We start from the raw sequence: 18,280 nt of genomic DNA on the forward strand, positions 1-18,280 counted from the left end.
GACGAGTGCATTTAGTCCTCGGCATTTGCGGACGGCGCCTATAGCTCGAACCAGACGGTCTCTTCGGGGAGCAACTGGGAGTTCAGAGGATCAAATGCTGCCATTAGTCCTTTGAAGGCCTGTTCACACATGCAGCGAAGCGCTACAAGCATTGCGCTTTCCTCGCGCTAAGCACGTGCTGACGGGAGCGCTCACCAGCTTTGTATCGCACTGTCAAAACTGTTGCTTATGGTAGACGATAAGTAGCTGACGATACATGAGAAACGCTACATTAGTGCTTCGCTGGATGTGTGACCCGGCCTTGAGATCATCATTTTTCTTAGAGTGGATATTGGTCACACGATTACACCGTTCTGCGTTGTTAGGGTAAAAAGTGTTAGTGAGCTCCATTTTTACCGTAACTTAGAACGTTGTGAAGATGACGCCACACGCTCCAGTCGAACACTTCTGTGTGAAAGGAGTCCTGCTTCCGGGCTAGCGCTGGCGCTAATTATGGCAACACGGTTAGCTTGGGTGGCTGGTATTATTGCGAATTCAGGTTTTTAGAGTTTTTGGGTTTGTACTTTATGAATTCAGCCTCCCAAACGTGCGGTGAACGCTCGCGTATTTATTGTCTTTATTTCATTAACGCCCAAAGGACACCCAAGAGGGAGCATTTCATAAATGGAGAGGGGGGGATGCGATGTAAAACAGAAAAGAAAGAATCCTTTTTGCATTTCCGAACTCAGGCAAAATTTAGTAAAAGAAAATATGCTCATCGCAGGGTGTAGCGGTGAATATAAAGTATAGAACGCATGCTATGTTTTTTCGGTCGGATTCTGATGTTTAACGTTTACTTTTAAAACGTATACTGGTATGTTTTACTTTTCGTTGCTTCTATCCTCAGGATTTTACAAGAAGGCTTGAGTTTGCGGGAATAGGTTATCTCCACTCTTTTACTGTTAGACTGGGTAAAAGTATGAAGATCCTGAATACACCTGTACTTTCACGACAACCTCAAATATTGCCGTAGAGGCGTTGTCGTTGTCACATGTATTCTGTCACGGAATGAATATACCATTACACACTATAGACACTTTGCGCGTCTATGTTGAAACCTAATAAGTGGTAGGTTAGTCACTACAATCAGAGGCTTGACCTGGAAACGTTACCTGCGCAGGTACAACGCGCATGCGAAACGTCATGCAACTTGTTCCTGCCCAATGAGCAGTTGGTGGTAGGAATTGGTAAGTGTAAAGACCACTGTAGAGTTAAGCTGTGATCAAAGAGTGTTTACTGAAGTACGATGCCCTTCTCGTTGGTTGAACTGAATAAATGAAGACAGCCTTTACAAAAAAATATTTCAGCCAGCCTATAGAAATACAATCCGCATTTTAATTACAGTTTCATCATCTTATCTAGTCACGTCGTATTAACAATTTTCAATAGATTTTCTATAGACATTAAATCTAAATATAAAGGGTATAGCACTTAGCGAAAAAAGGTGTACTTAAAATATATTTTAAATGGATCTACTACACGCATTTATTTTACACTAATTAAATATTTATGTAGGCATACAGCATGCACTTGGAATGCAGTTGAAGTACATAAAAAAAATGCAGTTCTTAATTTATTGTGAACAAATAACAAACAAGCCAGAAATATACGCGAAGAAAATGCCAAATGTATTTCTTGCATAATAATCACGCATGTTTGGCCGCATGCAGCATGCATTCAGATTGCATTCTATACGTAAATCAGAGATAAGACTTCCAACCTATTGCAAAAACATTACAAATGAGGCATAAATACCGTTTTTAGAGCGCAGCTCTTAGGCGCCCATTTCCGGCTTAAGGGGCGTCGCCGTCGCCGTCGGCGTAACCGCGCGGTGCATGATCGGGGAATTTCCGCGGTAAATCTAGCGGAAAATTTTCCCTGTTAAATCTAGCGGAAAAATTTTCCCACTAAATCTAGCGGAAAAATTTTTCCGCTAAATGTAAAAAGTTTAGAATCTGAGAAGCGTAGTAGTGCACTATTACGCTTCTCACGCGCTCTGAGTCTTTCTGAAAATGACTGATTTAGTGGTTTTCCACATTGCTCAACATATTTCTACTTGAAAATATATGCCTATTTTAACTAATTAAAAACGTTAATTAACGAGTTTTAGCTAATTAGTCGACTTATCGAAAAGATTGGGTACCGCCATATTGTCTCCCCGGGCGTACAGCTCACTCGCACAAACCGCACAAGTGTAGCTTTCATGGCTTTTTTCTAAAAAAGTCTGTGAGAATAAAAAAAAAAAAAAATCACCCGGTATATATGAAGTACATTCAAACCGTATCACGAAGACATTGGAAAGAATACTTTTGTTTTATTTTGGAGAGTGATACACCATGCAGTGTTGCGTACAAAAACACTTTAACATTTTTGTAATTCGCCATCGTAGGCCATCGCCGCAAAACGGTCATGAACGAATGGGCCGTGTCGTGTCGATGACATGTTAGTGTCGACGAAACGTGTCCAAGAAACGTGTATCAACGAAAAAAAGTCTATGAAACGGGTTTCTACGAAATGCCGGGAAAATAAGCAAGTCAGTTTCATACCGGCCGTTGTCGTCTCGGTTCTCAGTGGCACCCGCAAGAAATGCGACTTACTCCGTGCCACGGCAAACCAAAAAGAACGCTTATTTCTCCGTGGCCCTGCACAACCCACGGGCCCCATCTGCACGCGCGTGCGTGTCTCGCATAATGAAAGCGGGAAGTTCAAAGGAGGCTCACGCCACAGTTGTCATTTGATTTCAGACAGCTAATGGGTGGCGACTGCCGCTAGAATTTCGGGGAACATTTTTCTCCCGGCTGCCGAAAGGATAGGCACTGCCTAATTCTAGAGCTAATCTGGAAGAGTACCCGTAGAAGAGCGGTCAATCGTCGTCAAGAAGAAGGTTGCAGCGCACTTACAATAGAAAGAGCGGACTTGAAAGATGAAATCTGAGATATATGTCGAATGGGCACTGCAGAACAACCATACAAATACAAAGACGAGAAGGAAGGGCTCCGTGAAGATTGAACACGATGCGGCACAAGCTGCCATTCGCCGAACCGAACTCTTAACGCAGCACAAAAATTTAATTGGTTTCTTTGATGAAATCTCGCTTGTAGACTATATAGGCCTATTTAACAAGTGCACCGCCATCTTGAAATATCGTGACTTCCAGTACTATGATGGGCGAAAACTTTGATTTGCGGTCGCAACGCCAATAGACTAGTTTAGGATATAAGCGCAACCTTATATATATATATATATATATATATATATATATATATATATATATATTGTTTTTTTGTTTTTTTTTTACCCAGTTACGGAGTTTACTGCGCAACTTATTTCTAGGTAATATAGATTCGTTGTATTTGGTAAGTTTAGTTTATATTGCTGCAATCCATAAACAACCTGCACACCACGATGATAACAGATGGTGGAGTTGAGGACTGGGAGAACCTCAAACAATTTTATCATCTCAGAATTAAAAAAAAGAAAAAAATATCAGCAACAGAGCTTGCTGATTTGTGAAATTCGGAGAATAGTGAGGTAAAAGGACGTCCCCAAGGTGGCGCATACCTCACAATTAATTAATTAGATATTTGTTTTGGATGTTGAAGTGTTTCTAATGAAGATTTGCTCGTTCTTGCCGCAGGCGTCGCCGGATATACGCCGCAGCTTATGCCACTGCCGGTGTTAGTAATACTGTTTTCGCGTTGTCACGATGTTCCATCGCGCTACAGACTCGTGTATTTTACTGGCGTACAGTCTCAAGAGTGCTGTTTCGAATGTCAGGGCACATGTCATATCAGTATAGACTAAGCAGCGACGTAGAAATCGCGCCGCGGGAGCCGACTGCTTGAGTTCCATAACTATTTTGCATGCAATCTTTTCATATTTACAGAAGCGTATTTTCGAAATACCTTATAATTACTAAAGTGCTCTTTACACCCCAATGTACATTAAGCCTTTCTTAAACGTATTTTCGAAACACGTCTTTTAATTACATTTGAGCGTAAATATTTTATATTATCGAGAATGCATTTAATTTGAATTTTTAAAATAGTAGGATTAAATATTTGTATTTTAACATATTTCGCGTCTACTTAAATTATAACTTTAGACACAATATTTTCAACGTATTTTAGAAATGTATTTTTAATACAGGCCATTACGTTTGGTTTATACTGTTTTACTACACCTTTAGTGTATTTCGACGTACAATACACACGTTAAACACATTCTAAAGACATTGGACATATTTAAAACATATTAGATTTTGCTAAGGGTAGAAGGTATACATTTTATAGACCGCTTGTCGCAACGCATTGCATACGTTTTAAAAGTGTATTTTTGTAAAGTTTCCATAGATTAGACTTGACTAAATAATTAAATGCAGTGCGAAGAAGCGGCTTCACAAATCCGTGCGGTGGTTGCTATTTTCGACTGTCAGATAATTATCGCTTGCAATGCTTTTCAGTTGGAGATGCATTGCACCAACTCTTAGAAACCATATAAACTATTGACGAGAAAGAACCATCATAGCTGTAATTGTTTAGTTTATTAGGATGGTGGCCCTTAGGAAAAACTAAGACGTTTGAAATATACCACATTCTAATTTGCGTGTATTTCAAATACAGTTCATATTGCAAGTACACACAATATATACCGAATCTATACATTTTTTTACGTAGTACTAAAATATATCTCTGAAAATCTTTTTAAAATATCTTTATATAAACTACATATGAAGTGCTCTTCATGCATTCTGAACTATGTAAACACTAATTCGTAGGCACAAAATACCTTTCGCGCAGATTTCTTAATACATTAATTTATTTCATGCAAAATATACTCCAACCCTAATAAAAATGCAGCGATCATAAATATGTGCAGAATACTCCCAAAATACCTGGAAATCGGAAATACTGTTGTGTTATATTCTAAGTAACTTTTGACTGCAATACTTTGGTAGTTTAACTTAAACTACCAAAGTATTGAAAAGCTTGCCTATCAGAATTTCACTTTAAGCAGATGTGGAGTACATTGAAGGGGATAAAAACTATATTTGATTAGTTTGTCAATCGAGTTGTGCCGCATCGCACTAATAAATCAGCCCAGTTTATGTTATTGTTTTATTTTTTATATCAAGAACACACCTCATGAGTTCCTTGCACACCAATCAAAAACGGGGTTCAAGAAATACAACCACAACACTTGCTGATGCTGTAAAGCTTCAGCAAGTACTGTGAGCAGGTATGTTTGGTGTGGTTATGTTAGCACAATGTTAGTTAACTCAATCTGTATACTCACCATTGTACATGATGTGAGTTAATGATCACAATAAATAGTCAACTGATAAAGAAAAGCAAAATAAACTGCCTTGACTCGCTTAGTCCTGAGTGGTGCTATGCAAAGAAGCAACAACATTTCTTCTAGGAGCCGTTTTGGGGGATATAGTTTTAGCGACTGCGCCGATTTATTATTACTTGTGCCAATGTTTTTTAGTAAGAGATATTGTCCACGAACTTCAAAACACTGTTTTCCCTTTGACAGACTCCCGAGAAGAAGATCGAATACTGGGAGCCAAAAGATTACCTTAAATATGTAGGCTATATAAGCCTCTGGAACAGTCAACGGGACTGTGATTCAGGTGTTCAGTGCGTTATGGTGGTTCTGTTTGTGTTCGTTTCTAATGAGCAGTTGTGGGATGTATGTAGTAGTAGCTTCAAATACCACAGGGACACCATTTATTAACAAAATCCCCCATAAAAATTTTGTGTGGCCGGTTTTTAATACACAAATGGCATCTTGAGGTGAAGGGAATTATGTCTTTGGTATATTCTAAAATGTTTTCTGAATAATATTTATGTTATAATTTGAATACCTTACGCGCAAATTTCGAATGTGGACAAAGTAATACGGAATGAATACAAAATTAATATGCATATTCGATATATTTCAACTATGTTTCAAGTGCAGCCTCTTTTTGCTAAGGGTGGTCCTAGTTCAAATGATTGCCTTTCAAGTGTAAGGGGTAGATGGCGGCGGAGCAGTCAACACTTGTGAATCACCAGTATAATTAGTGCTTCGTGGCGTGTGTATTTGAGATATGACGGAACGTGTAGAAGCGAAGTGGTAAGTGCATGTTTCCCTGGATGTTTTGTGACAAAGGTAGAATTTATGTTCAAAATTATTGTTTTTCGCCAAATGGACAATTGTTTACAGAAAGGAGAGCGAACGTTTACAATATCTACTTATTTTCTGTATAATATATACACACTTTTTTTCTAACTATTCACTAGGTTCTATAAAAGGACTACGGAAAACAATCGACCCCAAAATATAGACAGTGGGTACAAGAGTCAATACATTTCCTAAAGAATATTTATAGGCTCAATCCACTTATAGAGGCATTAGAAAGGGGATATTTTTGTAAAACAAATGATTCCTGCTCTCGGTGCTTTGCAAAGCAGTATACACAGGAGCTTTTGAGACGGAGAAGAGGGTACTCTGGAGGCTGTGACAGCGGGTACGTGAACGGTGTGTCTTTGTAGAATGGTAGATGGTAACGACCGTAATGCCACATTATACGTATATCGTTTATGGCGTTTCGCTAGTTAGGGTCCGTCATTCACCCACCACTGTTTCGTACTTATTGTACCTGAACTTAGGTAAATGTCTCATCTAAATTTGTTTACCGGATTATTTGCTCTTGATTTCATAGCTTCGTAATGCACTCGATCACCACGATCACGCTAGAAGCACAGTAGTAGAGGTGGTTGAGACAGAAGCCTGCTCTTCTGCAATTCGTTCTGAAACCGGCCAGCCGAAGGAAAGGTCAGGAGCAACGCGTTGTGACGCTGCGACGACAGGAACATCTGTTTTGCCTGTGGTCTTCGGGGGGGGGGGGGGGGGGGGGGGGGGGGGCTACTTCTAGAACAGCACATCACGATCGTGACAATCCGCAGCAACAGCAGGTGTCTTGTATTGCGTATTTCGTTGCCAGTTAAGAGGCACTTAAGTGTATTAGCAATTCCGAATAAAGAGACCTCACGAGTTGGAAGAAACGTAAAGGAGATAAGCGGAGAGCTAACTCTTCCCCAGGTGCGGGGTGAAATCTGACAAGCCTGGAGACTGAAAGGTCTTCTACAGACCACGTATCTTAGCTACGACGATATCCCTGTGGCCTGTTTAAGAGAAGTACATTGTTCCATCGCACGAACATATTGCGCAGCACATCAGGGTCGCCCAACGAGCCCGTTCATTACGATATGCGCTCTATGCATGTTCTCATTTCTAGAAACACCCCGAACATTAAAGAGGTAAGATAACCGTTTGTAAATTAGTTGTTTGCAAGTTTTGATCAAACTGTACCACTTATAATGTAGGTCGTCTTACAGAAGCCACTGAAATGCCTGCTGTGGTCCGTCCAATACTTTATATTGTTTTATTGCAACACACTAAGAATTACCCTTTTCTACGCAAGCGTGGTTGCCGTCTACTGTGAGTTTAAATACTTAGCGCCGAAACGCAGCTGTGTAAAGACTTTCGAAGAACTGAGCCCGGATAAAATAGGCAACATCTCTGACCGGCTGTAAACACTGCTAAGAACTTGACTCAATAAATGCGCACAAAAAGCATGGGTCCAAGGTATGAAACTTCAAGGCACTGAATTGTACTGAGACGACGTTCAGTTCACTAGTGCGTAAGGGCGAAGAGAATCCACGCTGCTTAGAGACAAAGGCATCGACATTGGAAAGAGTCCAAGTAGAAGCATTATTGGAGACCACCTTCTCGCTTCATGTTCCAAGCACATCGCGAGAATGCTTTTAAAATGCCTCGCTACTGCCGTGACACAAATTATCAAATGCAGCTGCGCTAGATTGTCAGCACATTTTTCTCTTCCACTTAATGTCGCCACGGCGGTCATTCGCTGATCGGTGCCACGTAATCTTTGCTTACTTGATGACTGCTCGTGGATGCTGTGATTCTGTTGTTCAGTTCATAACGAACACTTATAGAGGCGCTAAATAGGCTACGCTTCGGGCACATATACTCTATGCCTCTATATATATGTCGCGCAGGCACCGCCGTTTTGTTGCCTAGCGCAGAGTGAGCGCAAATGGTGATAGTTAAAACTCGATAGTGCGACTTCCTGAGCTTTGAGATACGGCGTCGGCAAGTTCAGGCGATAGCGTCGTGTTCCTCGCGGACTGTTTTTCACATTTCCGCTGGACAGAGAGGCGTTTCCTGCGACTTCAGATAAAGTGTCACGTAAGTCGCGACAGCGATTCTAAGCAACAAGATGGCGGGAGCGTTGTTACCCCGAAGCGAAACTTACATTCAGTGACTTTAAGTGCACGTGCGAGCAGCTTGTTGGCTGACGTGTTGCTAAAATGCTACGTTTTGCAAAGTTCTAGTTGTAGATAGGCGGACAAAAGAGTGAGGCGATGCCATTTTGCGCCGTCGGAGGTTGTTTCACAAAGGAGGGGGACGGAAAACGCCTCCTGCGCTTTCCGCTGGCCGAGAAAGACAGAGAACGACTACGCGCTTGGTTGGAACTCGTCGACCGCGAAAACTTTCAAACCACGCCACACTCCAGAATATGTGAGGTAAGTTCTCTTCAAGCCCTTCTGCAAGGTACAGTAAAGAAAACTGCCGCATTGAAAACGTTCTGAAACACTGAGCTCCCGCAATGACAGGCAGTGGAAAGTTCAAGTGGCTAAGTGCTGTTCGCTTGGTGACTCTATAGTTCCGTTCAGAGTAGGCTCGTACGAATACGAAACGCTGCACTCACCACTGCAGTACTGCCAAGCTTTTAGAGTCTAGCATTCGCAATTTAAACAACCGTACAACTATTTTCTGAATCGTTTATTTGATAACTTTTGATAGGGGCGTGCTTTCACTGGATGGGCGCATGTTTGACGGGTCACACTCGCTTGCGTCAACTTGTACTACACTTTATTGAACCGGTAGTCTGGAAAATAGTTCAATGTGACGGTGACTTTCTCAAACCTTTGCTTTTTTGTGACTTGGATGTGGAGTGTTCTGATGTTAAATCACTCTTTAAGCTTGACTGTTTTGTGTTCGAACTCGATGTAGTTTGTTTCACATCATGTGCGAGCGAAGTCGATCGCTACGAGCTGGAATATGTTTCCCTGAACCATGCCTGCACTGCATGAGGACGTGTGCTTGGCAGAGACACTGAAAGCCCGGGCTTGCTCTTGTAGCTTCTGCGTATACGCTCGTGATTAAAGTGAAACGGTGTATACACGTGTCTATGCTCTAGAAACTGAGCTCGATTGAATCAAGCGCGTACGGCGTAAGAAAGAGGGGGATTCTAAATCTGAACATAAACTGCTATATCCTGGTAAATACTAAATGATAAGAAGTTTTTGTTATTTACGTCTTCTAAACTCTTTTTTTTTTTTATGAGGACCACTTTGAAGAAAGCCAGTTTGAGACAAGCAGGGCGGATGGACGCAGGCTCCTGAAGTGGAATGCGGTTCCTAGCATACCAGCGTCAGTCGACACACAAAAAAGACCAAGAAGCAAAGTCCGAAGGAAAGCAAGCCAGGATCAGCACAGTAGTAGGTTGATTGTTTAGCAACATGCAAAACAGTAATTTCAATAACAAAGACGAGATACAGTTCCCGCATTTCTAGCTACTACGATCATTGTACCAGCTACGGAAGGACAGAAGACAACCTTCCTTGCGGGAGTGCCTTTACAGTGTACTGTAGTTCTACCACCAGTAGCAAAAACGGAAATCCGAGGTCCAGCTAAAGCAACCGGTATGTTCTGGATAAAAAGAAAAATAATATGTCGCACCAGAAGCATCCACTATAGAAATTTAGCCGTTGTACCAAATCGATATCAATGGTCCCTAAGCTAAACGAAGCTTCGGAACACCATTTTCTTTGACCGCGCCGTCGCTCTCTGACGTGAGACGTTGCTTTTATGTTAGTTTCCTGATTCCCATTTTAGTGCGAATCAATGGCAGTGTCCTTAAGCTCCTCTGAAATTCACAAATAGTGTCTGCATTAAAATGGTAAGAGAAACGGCCCTCAGTTTTTCAGTATAAGCTAGCATGTTGCGAAACATAAAAACTTGCGTCTCCAAGATGTGATTTCTTTAATTCTACCAGACACAAGCCTTCTAACTACCACAGGAGGACGGAGGATAACTTCTCCTGAGCTCATGCCAGGGCAAGAGAATGCTGTGCAGCCGTCAAAAACAGAAATAGAAGCCTCAGCTCCAACTGAGAAAACAAAGACAAACATCCAAGCACAAAGCGAGAAACCTAGTAAGTGCCGGTTTCAATCTGAACAGATGGTGACCATAATAAGGTGGAAAAAATGCAGTTCTTAGAGCGCAGCTCTTACCGCTCATTCACACTGGAAGCGGATCCGCGTTCGTAAAGCGGTTGCGAATGCGGTTGTACAAAGATTCAGTACATTGCACGCGCACTTGATGTCATCGAGTGCGCTTGCAATTGTACTGGATCTTTATACAACCGCGTTCGCAACCGCTCTGTGAACGCGGATCCGCTTCCAGTGTGAATGAGCGGTAAGGCGCCTGTTTCCGGCTTACCAGCGTCGCCGTCGACCTAATCGCGCGTAACCCTCGTAACCCTCGTGAAAGTTACGACGGTTATTCTCACGGGGGTTGCTCGGGTTACTTTCATGAGGGTTACGAGGGTTACCCTCGTAACCCTCGTGAGAGTAACCCCCGTAACCCTCACGAGGGTTACGAGAGTTAGTTACCCTCAAAAGGGTTACCCTCACGAGGGTCACGGGGGTCACGGGGGTTACCCTCACGATGCCACGAGGGTTACCTTCACAAGGGTTACTAGGGTTACCCTTAGGGAAAACTAAGACGTTTGAAATATACTTTATTCTAATTTGAGCATATTTGAAGTACATTTCATAATTGTAAGTACGCAATAAATAGACCGAAAATATACACTTCTTTTTTTTTACTTAGTACTAAAATATATTTCTGAAAATCTTTTAAAAATACCTTTATTTCTACATTTGAAGTTCCCTTCATGCGTTCTGAAATATGTAAATACTAAATTAGTAGGCCCAAAATACCTTTCACATAGATTTTTTAAAAATATGTATATATTTCATGCAAAATATACTCCAACCCTAATAAAAATGCAACGATGAAAAATATGTGCAGAATACTCTTAAAATACATGGAAATCGTAAATACTGTTGCGTTATGCTCTAAGTATCTTTTGAGGGCAATACTTTGGTAGTCTGACGTAAACTACCAAAGTATTGAAAAGCTCGCCTATCAGAGGTTCACTTCAAGCAGATTTGGAGTACACTGAAGTGCCTAAACACAACTTTTGATTAGTTTGTCAATTGAGTTGTGCAGCATTGCACTGATAAATCAGCACAGTTTATGTTATTGTTTCCTTTTTTTCTATCAAGAACATACCTGATGAGTTTCTTGCGCACCAATCACAAACGGGATTCGGGAACTACAACCACAACACTTGCTGATACTGGAAAGCTTCAGCAAGTGCTGTGAGCAGATATGTTTGGCGTTTAATTTGTTAGCACAATGTTAGTTCTCCGAATGTGTATGTTCACCATCGTGCGTGATGTGAGCAGTGACTTTAATATAGCGACGTTAATGACCTTATTAAATAGTCAACTAGTAAAGAAAAGCAAAATAACTATTTTAAAGTGAAGAAACAAGCTTCGCGCGCTTCATCCTGGGTGGTGCTACGCAGAGAAGCAATAATTTGTTTTCTAGGAGCCGTTTTTTATGGATATTGTTTTAGCGACTGCGCCGAATTATTATTGGCTGTATTAATGCTTGTCGTAAGAGATATTGTCCACGAACTTCAAAATAATGTTTCCCCTTTGGCAGACTCCCGAGGAGAATATCGAATACTTGGAACATTAATAAGTGCTGGGCTGGTCACCGGCCAAATGATCACCTTCAATATGTAGGCTATATAAGACTCTAGAGCAGTCAACGGGACTGTCATTCAGGTGTTCAGTGCGTCATGGTGTTTCTGTTTGTGTTCGTTTCAGATGGTTACTTGTGGGATGATTTAGTAGTGCCTTCAAATAAAATGCCATTTGCGCCCTAAAAAGTGCACAAATGGCATTTTGAGGGGCAATGAATTATATTTCTGGTATAGCCAAAATTTTTTTCTGATTAATATTTATGATATATTTTGAATACCTTTCGCATGTATTTCGAATGGGGACAAAATAATACAGAATCAATACAATGAATATTCGTATTCAATATATTTCAAGTACGGCCTCTTTTTGCTAAGGGTACCCTCACGAGGGTCACGAGAGTTACCTTCACGAGGGTTACCCCCTGAGGTCACGTGAACCCCCTGAGGTCACGTGGCCCCCTGATGTCACGTGACCCTCCCCGAGGTCACGCGACCCCCCTCAGGTCACGTGACCCTCCCCGAGGTCACGCGACCCCCCCTGACGTCAGGTGACCCCCCTGAGGTCACGTGACCCTTCCCTGAGGTCACGTGACACCTCCTTGAGGTCACGCTACCTCCCCCTGAGGCCACGTGACCCCGCCTCCCGAGGTCTCACGACCTCAGGGAGTCGCCTATCCCTTAGTACCCTTCCATCCTCCTCTGCAGGAGCTGCGCTCTAATCCGGCGTTACAGGGAGTTGTAAACGGCTTTCATTTTTACCTCATTGCAATTAAAATCTGGAACGATAACTTTATAACAGGTGCATACCTTGCGGATATTGAAGAGATTCTGGTAGGCTCTTAGATTCTAGTAAAACAAAACAAAAATAAAACCCATCATTTGGTACAGTTAGTAATAAAACTATCTGGAAGAATGTCGACAGTGTATTATCGTTACCAGGTTATATGGGCTTGAGGCACGGGATGTACCGCCAAAGTTCCAGAGCCAAAGACGTGGAACTGCCTATGGCGGACGGTAAGAGACAATGCGGCTTTTTGATTTGGTGAGGCAACATAAGTCTCCAGTCATAGTGGTACGATGTCCTGTTGTGTTTCACTTTTATTATTAAATGATGTACTCAACATTTCCAAGAGAAATGCACCTGCAGGATGTACCTTTTTTGTTTTCAGAAGACAAAATGCAGTGGGGTTATTTCGAAACAAGCGAACATCTCAAGTATCTGGACACCAGCCGACCTCTTGAAATGGTATAAAGAAGTGTCATTATACTCGGCGACAACTTTTCTTGGCAGTGGAGTGGAAGGTACGTCCCGCGTCCCCTCTCCCATTTTGAGTGTACGCAGGCTCTCCTCCTCCCCCATTTCCGGGGAGAGGAGGACAGCCTGCGTACACTCAAAATGGGAGAGGGGACGCGGGACGTACCTTCCACTCCATTGCCAAGAAAAGTTGTCACCGAGTATAGTACTCCCGCAGAGGCGAAGGTTATTATGACATTGGTTTGGATTAACTTGGAACCTTTTCTGCGCGTCGAATTTGTCCAAGATTTTCACTTTAACAGTGCATCGTAAATAACTTTGTTAGAGCATATAGCACATATATAGTCAGAGCCTGGAGCAACTGCCCTAGATCAGAATGTGTTCGAAATCTGTTCTGTTTTATTTCTTCTATTAATATTTTTTTGCTCTTTTCAAATCAGTCAGAGTACATGTTTCCCGAAAATAAGCCGACTAATTCTAGGCGACACTGAAGTCTAGCATAGGCTGCTATATTTTCAATACCTACGTAGACGAGTTTCCTCGATGAAATATAAGATAAACAAAGTTTGAGATATTTATCTACCAAATTACTTGTGCAGTGGGGAATGTACACCTACATAGATATGAAGCGTGTAAATTTCAAGGGGCTATCAGGTGTAAAAGCGAAGCTCCCTTTATGTTGACGGACATGTTTCTATCCCCGATTTACGTTCTAAGGGCCGTGCATTGAGATTTCAATGCATAGCGGGAAAGAATACAAACACAAAGTATCTTAGTTAACTCTCGAAGTTTATGTAATGTCATCGTATTACTAGCGTAATATAATGTACTTATAAGGTGAAACAACGTATAAAGGTGCATTTTGTTGTTCGAGGCTGAACCGTATGAGTAGACAGAGAATAATTGAAAATGTTGAGCTGACGCTAAATACGCTGCTTGGTGTCTACTCAGGTGTACACTCTCAATTGCCATGACTATTTTAATTATTACACCCTGCTCAAATCATAGCCGCTTGTGTGTTCTACTCCGGATGTTTTTCTTGTGTCGAACACTTTCTTTTAGGAGCAACAGTGCAATGGGCAGCAGTGTGTGCACCAGGCTATTGTGACAGAATTGCAGAGCAAGTTGAATCTTCAACAGCAGAGGAAAAGAAAGCTAGAAAAGGAGTTGGAGGCTGTTCTTGGTAAGCATGTCAGAAGAAAAAATAAATAAAGCTTGTGGAAAGTTTGACTCGCATGAGCATTTAATTGATGGCAGTGTAATAAAACTGCATGCTTTTATTGTTCTGTAATACTTTTGACTTTTAGTTCTTAAAGGTACATACGAAACTGAATTGTCTATCAGAACCGATAGTTCATGTTGACACTAGTAAAAGTTGATGTAATATATACTATATTTAAAATATTATATAACTAATTTTTTCCAAAAATAACACAACATACTGAACATTGTGTAACTATATAACGCTAATATCTGTTGAATTTAATGTTATTCACTATAGATTGTGCTTGTGCACTTCATATCACAGCTTCCGCCAAAAGATGTTAGATTTGCGCTAATTCACCTGCTAAATTATTTCTTAATACATTTTTATTGCTTTGCAGGTAGCAGACACGAGAATCTTGCTCCTGAACAACAGCTCTCTACTATGAATCACGATGCACATGTCAACAGGTGGAGAGCCGACACCCTGCAAAAAGTTTTGCTGAGGTGTGAAAGTAGAAAGGACGGGCTCCCGAAGGACGAGGCTATACCTTTGATATCTGAACGGACACTGAAAAGACAAATACGGGAGATTCAAAGCGAGACAGGTGTGTACACCAGTGTCAGTTGTCTCGCGTTCTCGCTTTCTGCTACAGACCTCCCGATTGCTCTCTTTAAGGAATTCATGAGGAGCGTCTTCCGGCACTACAGTCAAAGCGGCAGACCACAAGCCCAGAAGAAAGACATCGCACACTTTTGGTTAACGAGATTCGGCTTAATGCCGGGTTGGATTTTGATACGACAGTCGAGAAGCCGGCAGGCCCGGTAACCATGAAGGCGACAAAAGTGCCCGGCTCGGCACGCAGTTTGCCAGATGCCTGTTTCGGGTACGTCGAGAACAAAAAACACGCAATCTGTTGATATTTTTGGGGGGAAGAAGTGAATAGATGAGTGAGTGCCTGTCGTCTACTGATTTCTCTTACTCTGAACTTCTCGCCAACGTCATGTCCAGCCGGGATCGTATCGTACCACTACCGTACTCATCGACAAATAAAACACTTCCTTGTAGCAAATAAAAATAACAGCAAAGGACAACTTAGCATTCACAGCTCCATAGCTAAAATACTCAGGCAGGATGGCGCATCTCAATAATTTTTAATTAACTTTTGCCCTAAACAAGTAATTAGTTACTAGCAACTACTCACTTGAAGAAATAATTGAACCAGTTGGATCGTTACTGCCCAAGTAGGTGAAACCTCAAAAAAACACAGCAAAAAGTAAATTACCAGCAATCAATCCGTTTAGACGGAAATTTCACGTACGTAAGGCTCAGAGCGCTACGTGCTACATTTTCTCGCCAAAAGTGTCATTATGTTATTCTGATGTACACACGAGGACAAACCAGGCTAGTTTGGTAAGTACAACAAAACATGGTTTGCAGTGCACATAGACACACTACACTGCTTTGGTGAGCACGTCAAGACACACTAGGCTGTTCTGGCGTCCCTACAAGGACACACTAGGCCCTTGTGTTCACACCCGAAAACATCAGACCGCACCTAACCAGGCTGAAAGATATTTTATTGGCCTGGTTCAAGGGCGTAAATATGAACACGACAAACCATAACTAACGCAATGCAAGGATATTCCGAAATTAGTTTGATATATGTTTGCTATTCTTTCTTTTATATCCTCTCTATACCCATGTTTTAAGTTTAGCGGCAAAAATTAAGCAAAAAGCGGATATCACTCCCATATACATTTGTAAAGATTTTGTCTTGACACTATCACTGCTTACTGTCACTTGTAACGTCCGCGCCAAAAATATATCTCTAAAGCAAGCAATAAACGTTTGTAGCGAGTTCAATGTTTTCACTAGAAAACAAAGTGGTTTTAGACAGTCTCCAATAAAATAGTTTCAATAAAACAAAGTTTGTTATTGCAAAATAATTTGCTATGCAATCATTTCTTTGCCGCGCATTTGTAAATCACGCTTCATAAAAAATAACTTTACTAGAAGGTTGCCCCAACGGATAGGGAAAGATAATCGAGCCATCAGCCCAATATGTTACCTGAATCAAAAGGTGAGCCCTTTCTCGGCAAATCTAATAAAAGTTCACTGTCCCTAGTCAGTAGCAGACGTCAGATCTCCACTTGGCGATGTGATTACTCGACAGCGACCGCTGCCGCTCACTGGCACAAAGCCCCTCATATCTACACGTGGGCCGAGATATCAGATTTAGCTTCGATAGGTTCAGCCTTTCGATATAAAAAGCTTTTATTTGACTTAGACTATTCCGAGCACCGCGCCTAACTCTTGATGTAGGGTTAAAAGATTTCGGCTGAAAGTTTCTCATTTTGGCTTTACAGTGTGCCTAACATCCGATGAAAATCCAGCATCCCGTGACGCGCTTATGACTTCGGCGGTGTGAAAACAACCAGTAACTTTAACTGGGAAGACCTGGTACCAGAGAGCAAAAAGCAAAGGATATCTGAACAAGACTACGCCAGTAGGCAAGAGCAGTGATGTCATTGGCCTAAGCCGCTTCGGCGCACGTTTCGGAGGAACCAAAACAGTGTTTTGGAGAAGCAAATGGGGCCCTTGGAGCAACCAAAACAGTGTTTTGGAGCAGCAAAAGCGGCTTCGGAGCGCCAAAAGTGGATTCTAGAACATATATTCTTAGGAAAATAAAAATATTCGTTTTAAATGCAAGTACACTTTGTGTTGTGCTGTGTTCTGATGCGACGTGTTGTGACGGAACTCGCTGCTCCTGATTTTACTGCTCAGACATCCCACAAGTGCACAGTGCTGTAGGCATTGCCAAGCAATTTCGAAAAACCCCTTGCCACCGTTTTACTGGTTCCCGACGTGCCAGATTTTCGTTAAAAGTAAGCAAACATAAAACAATGAATTGCAACCGTCCCAGCTGGTGCCTCAGTCACTCAGTCATGTTATCATTCACGCGAGGCGAACTTCGGCAGGCTTGGTGTGGGGCATGCTTCGTCGCGCGAGCGCAGACAACTGCTGTCCGATCGAAACCGAAACAATGCCCCTCAGCTTCGTCGCTAACTTATCCCCAAAATTATACACAAAATGTAACTTTCGAGCATGCGACAAAAACAGTCCAGTAGCGCGTGCCTGCCAGGCTGGCAAACAAAATACAAGCTAAGCACGCAAAAAATAAAGGACCTGAGTGCATCGATGCAAGACATTGCGAGCCAGCCTCAAAAAGTTCTTGGAGCGCTTTGTGCAATGACTGAACTCGAGACAAACAAGCACGCTGTGCGGGTTCAGCGTGCAGACATTGCCTTCTTTGCTTTAGCTCACTTCTCTTCACCAACTTTCTTTCACGGCAGATTTTTCACGTACCGAGGTCCCTCTCGAAAGAAGGCCCACCGAGAGGAATCTAGATAATCAATACTTTGACAGAGCAGTCTTTGAATAAAAAATGGATTTCTGTACTAACGTATGATTTAAACAAGAACAGGAATGTTGATTAACATGCGGCGGTACTTAGTTTTATTTTAGAAAGTACCATATCTGCAGTGATGTGGGGACGGCAACATTCGATGTCGCGCGACCACGGCGACTGAAACGCAGTGACCAAATATAGTTTTCCCACAGCCGTCGCTTCAGCTCACAAAGTAACTCCTGCCGTGCAAAAAACGTGGTTTCGTTTCACAGCATGACGGCATAGCTGGTACCCGGGACGCTAGCGTCGGAGCGTCTGCACACATCCGCGTCTATCGCTGAAAATATAAAAAAATAGACGAGAGACAAGACCCACAAGGGAGAGCGCGAAACTCGAGACGCCGGGAAAAGCATGCAAGACCGGGTGGACAATTGATGCACGGTACTTTGTGTC

General features: G+C 42.1%; 2 protein-coding genes across 6 annotated transcripts in view; one reads left to right on the forward strand and one right to left on the reverse strand.

Annotated features, from left to right (window-relative positions):
- Positions 1–18,280, reverse strand: part of LOC115311315 (MFS-type transporter SLC18B1) — a 228,527-nt gene that overhangs the window by 122,958 nt on the left and 87,289 nt on the right. The gene's annotated exons all lie outside the window — the stretch shown is intronic.
- On the forward strand, positions 8,299–17,021 carry LOC8028041 (THAP domain-containing protein 3). 5 transcript variants are annotated; one of them, XM_040219173.3, is made up of 9 exons: positions 8,319–8,636; positions 9,461–9,614; positions 10,172–10,330; positions 12,896–12,970; positions 13,126–13,202; positions 14,274–14,394; positions 14,816–15,022; positions 15,094–15,301; positions 16,785–17,021. In XM_040219173.3, exons 1-9 carry the CDS (start codon positions 8,475–8,477, stop codon positions 16,801–16,803), a joined length of 1,182 nt encoding a protein of 393 aa, XP_040075107.1. In that variant the 5' UTR covers positions 8,319–8,474; the 3' UTR covers positions 16,804–17,021. The 5 variants fall into 5 exon arrangements, with proteins under 5 accessions (XP_040360040.2, XP_040075107.1, XP_040360039.2 ...); XM_040504105.2 differs by lacking the exon at positions 16,785–17,021 and having other exon boundaries at positions 15,094–16,345; XM_042291837.1 differs by lacking the exon at positions 16,785–17,021 and having other exon boundaries at positions 10,196–10,330; positions 15,094–15,803.

The sequence above is a fragment of the Ixodes scapularis genome, unplaced genomic scaffold (genome assembly GCF_016920785.2).
Source record: "Ixodes scapularis isolate PalLabHiFi unplaced genomic scaffold, ASM1692078v2 PGA_scaffold2__306_contigs__length_199485367, whole genome shotgun sequence".
NCBI classification, from domain to species: domain Eukaryota; kingdom Metazoa; phylum Arthropoda; class Arachnida; order Ixodida; family Ixodidae; genus Ixodes; species Ixodes scapularis.

Coding starts and splice junctions, on each gene's coding strand:
- LOC8028041 (XM_040504105.2), top strand. CDS start 8,475: ATGCCATTTTGCGCCGTCGGAGGTTGTTTCACAAAGGAGGGGGACGGA. Junction 12,971..13,125: donor GGAACTGCCTATGGCGGACG/GTAAGAGACAAT, acceptor TTTTGTTTTCAG/AAGACAAAATGCAGTGGGGT. Junction 14,395..14,815: donor GGAGTTGGAGGCTGTTCTTG/GTAAGCATGTCA, acceptor ATTGCTTTGCAG/GTAGCAGACACGAGAATCTT.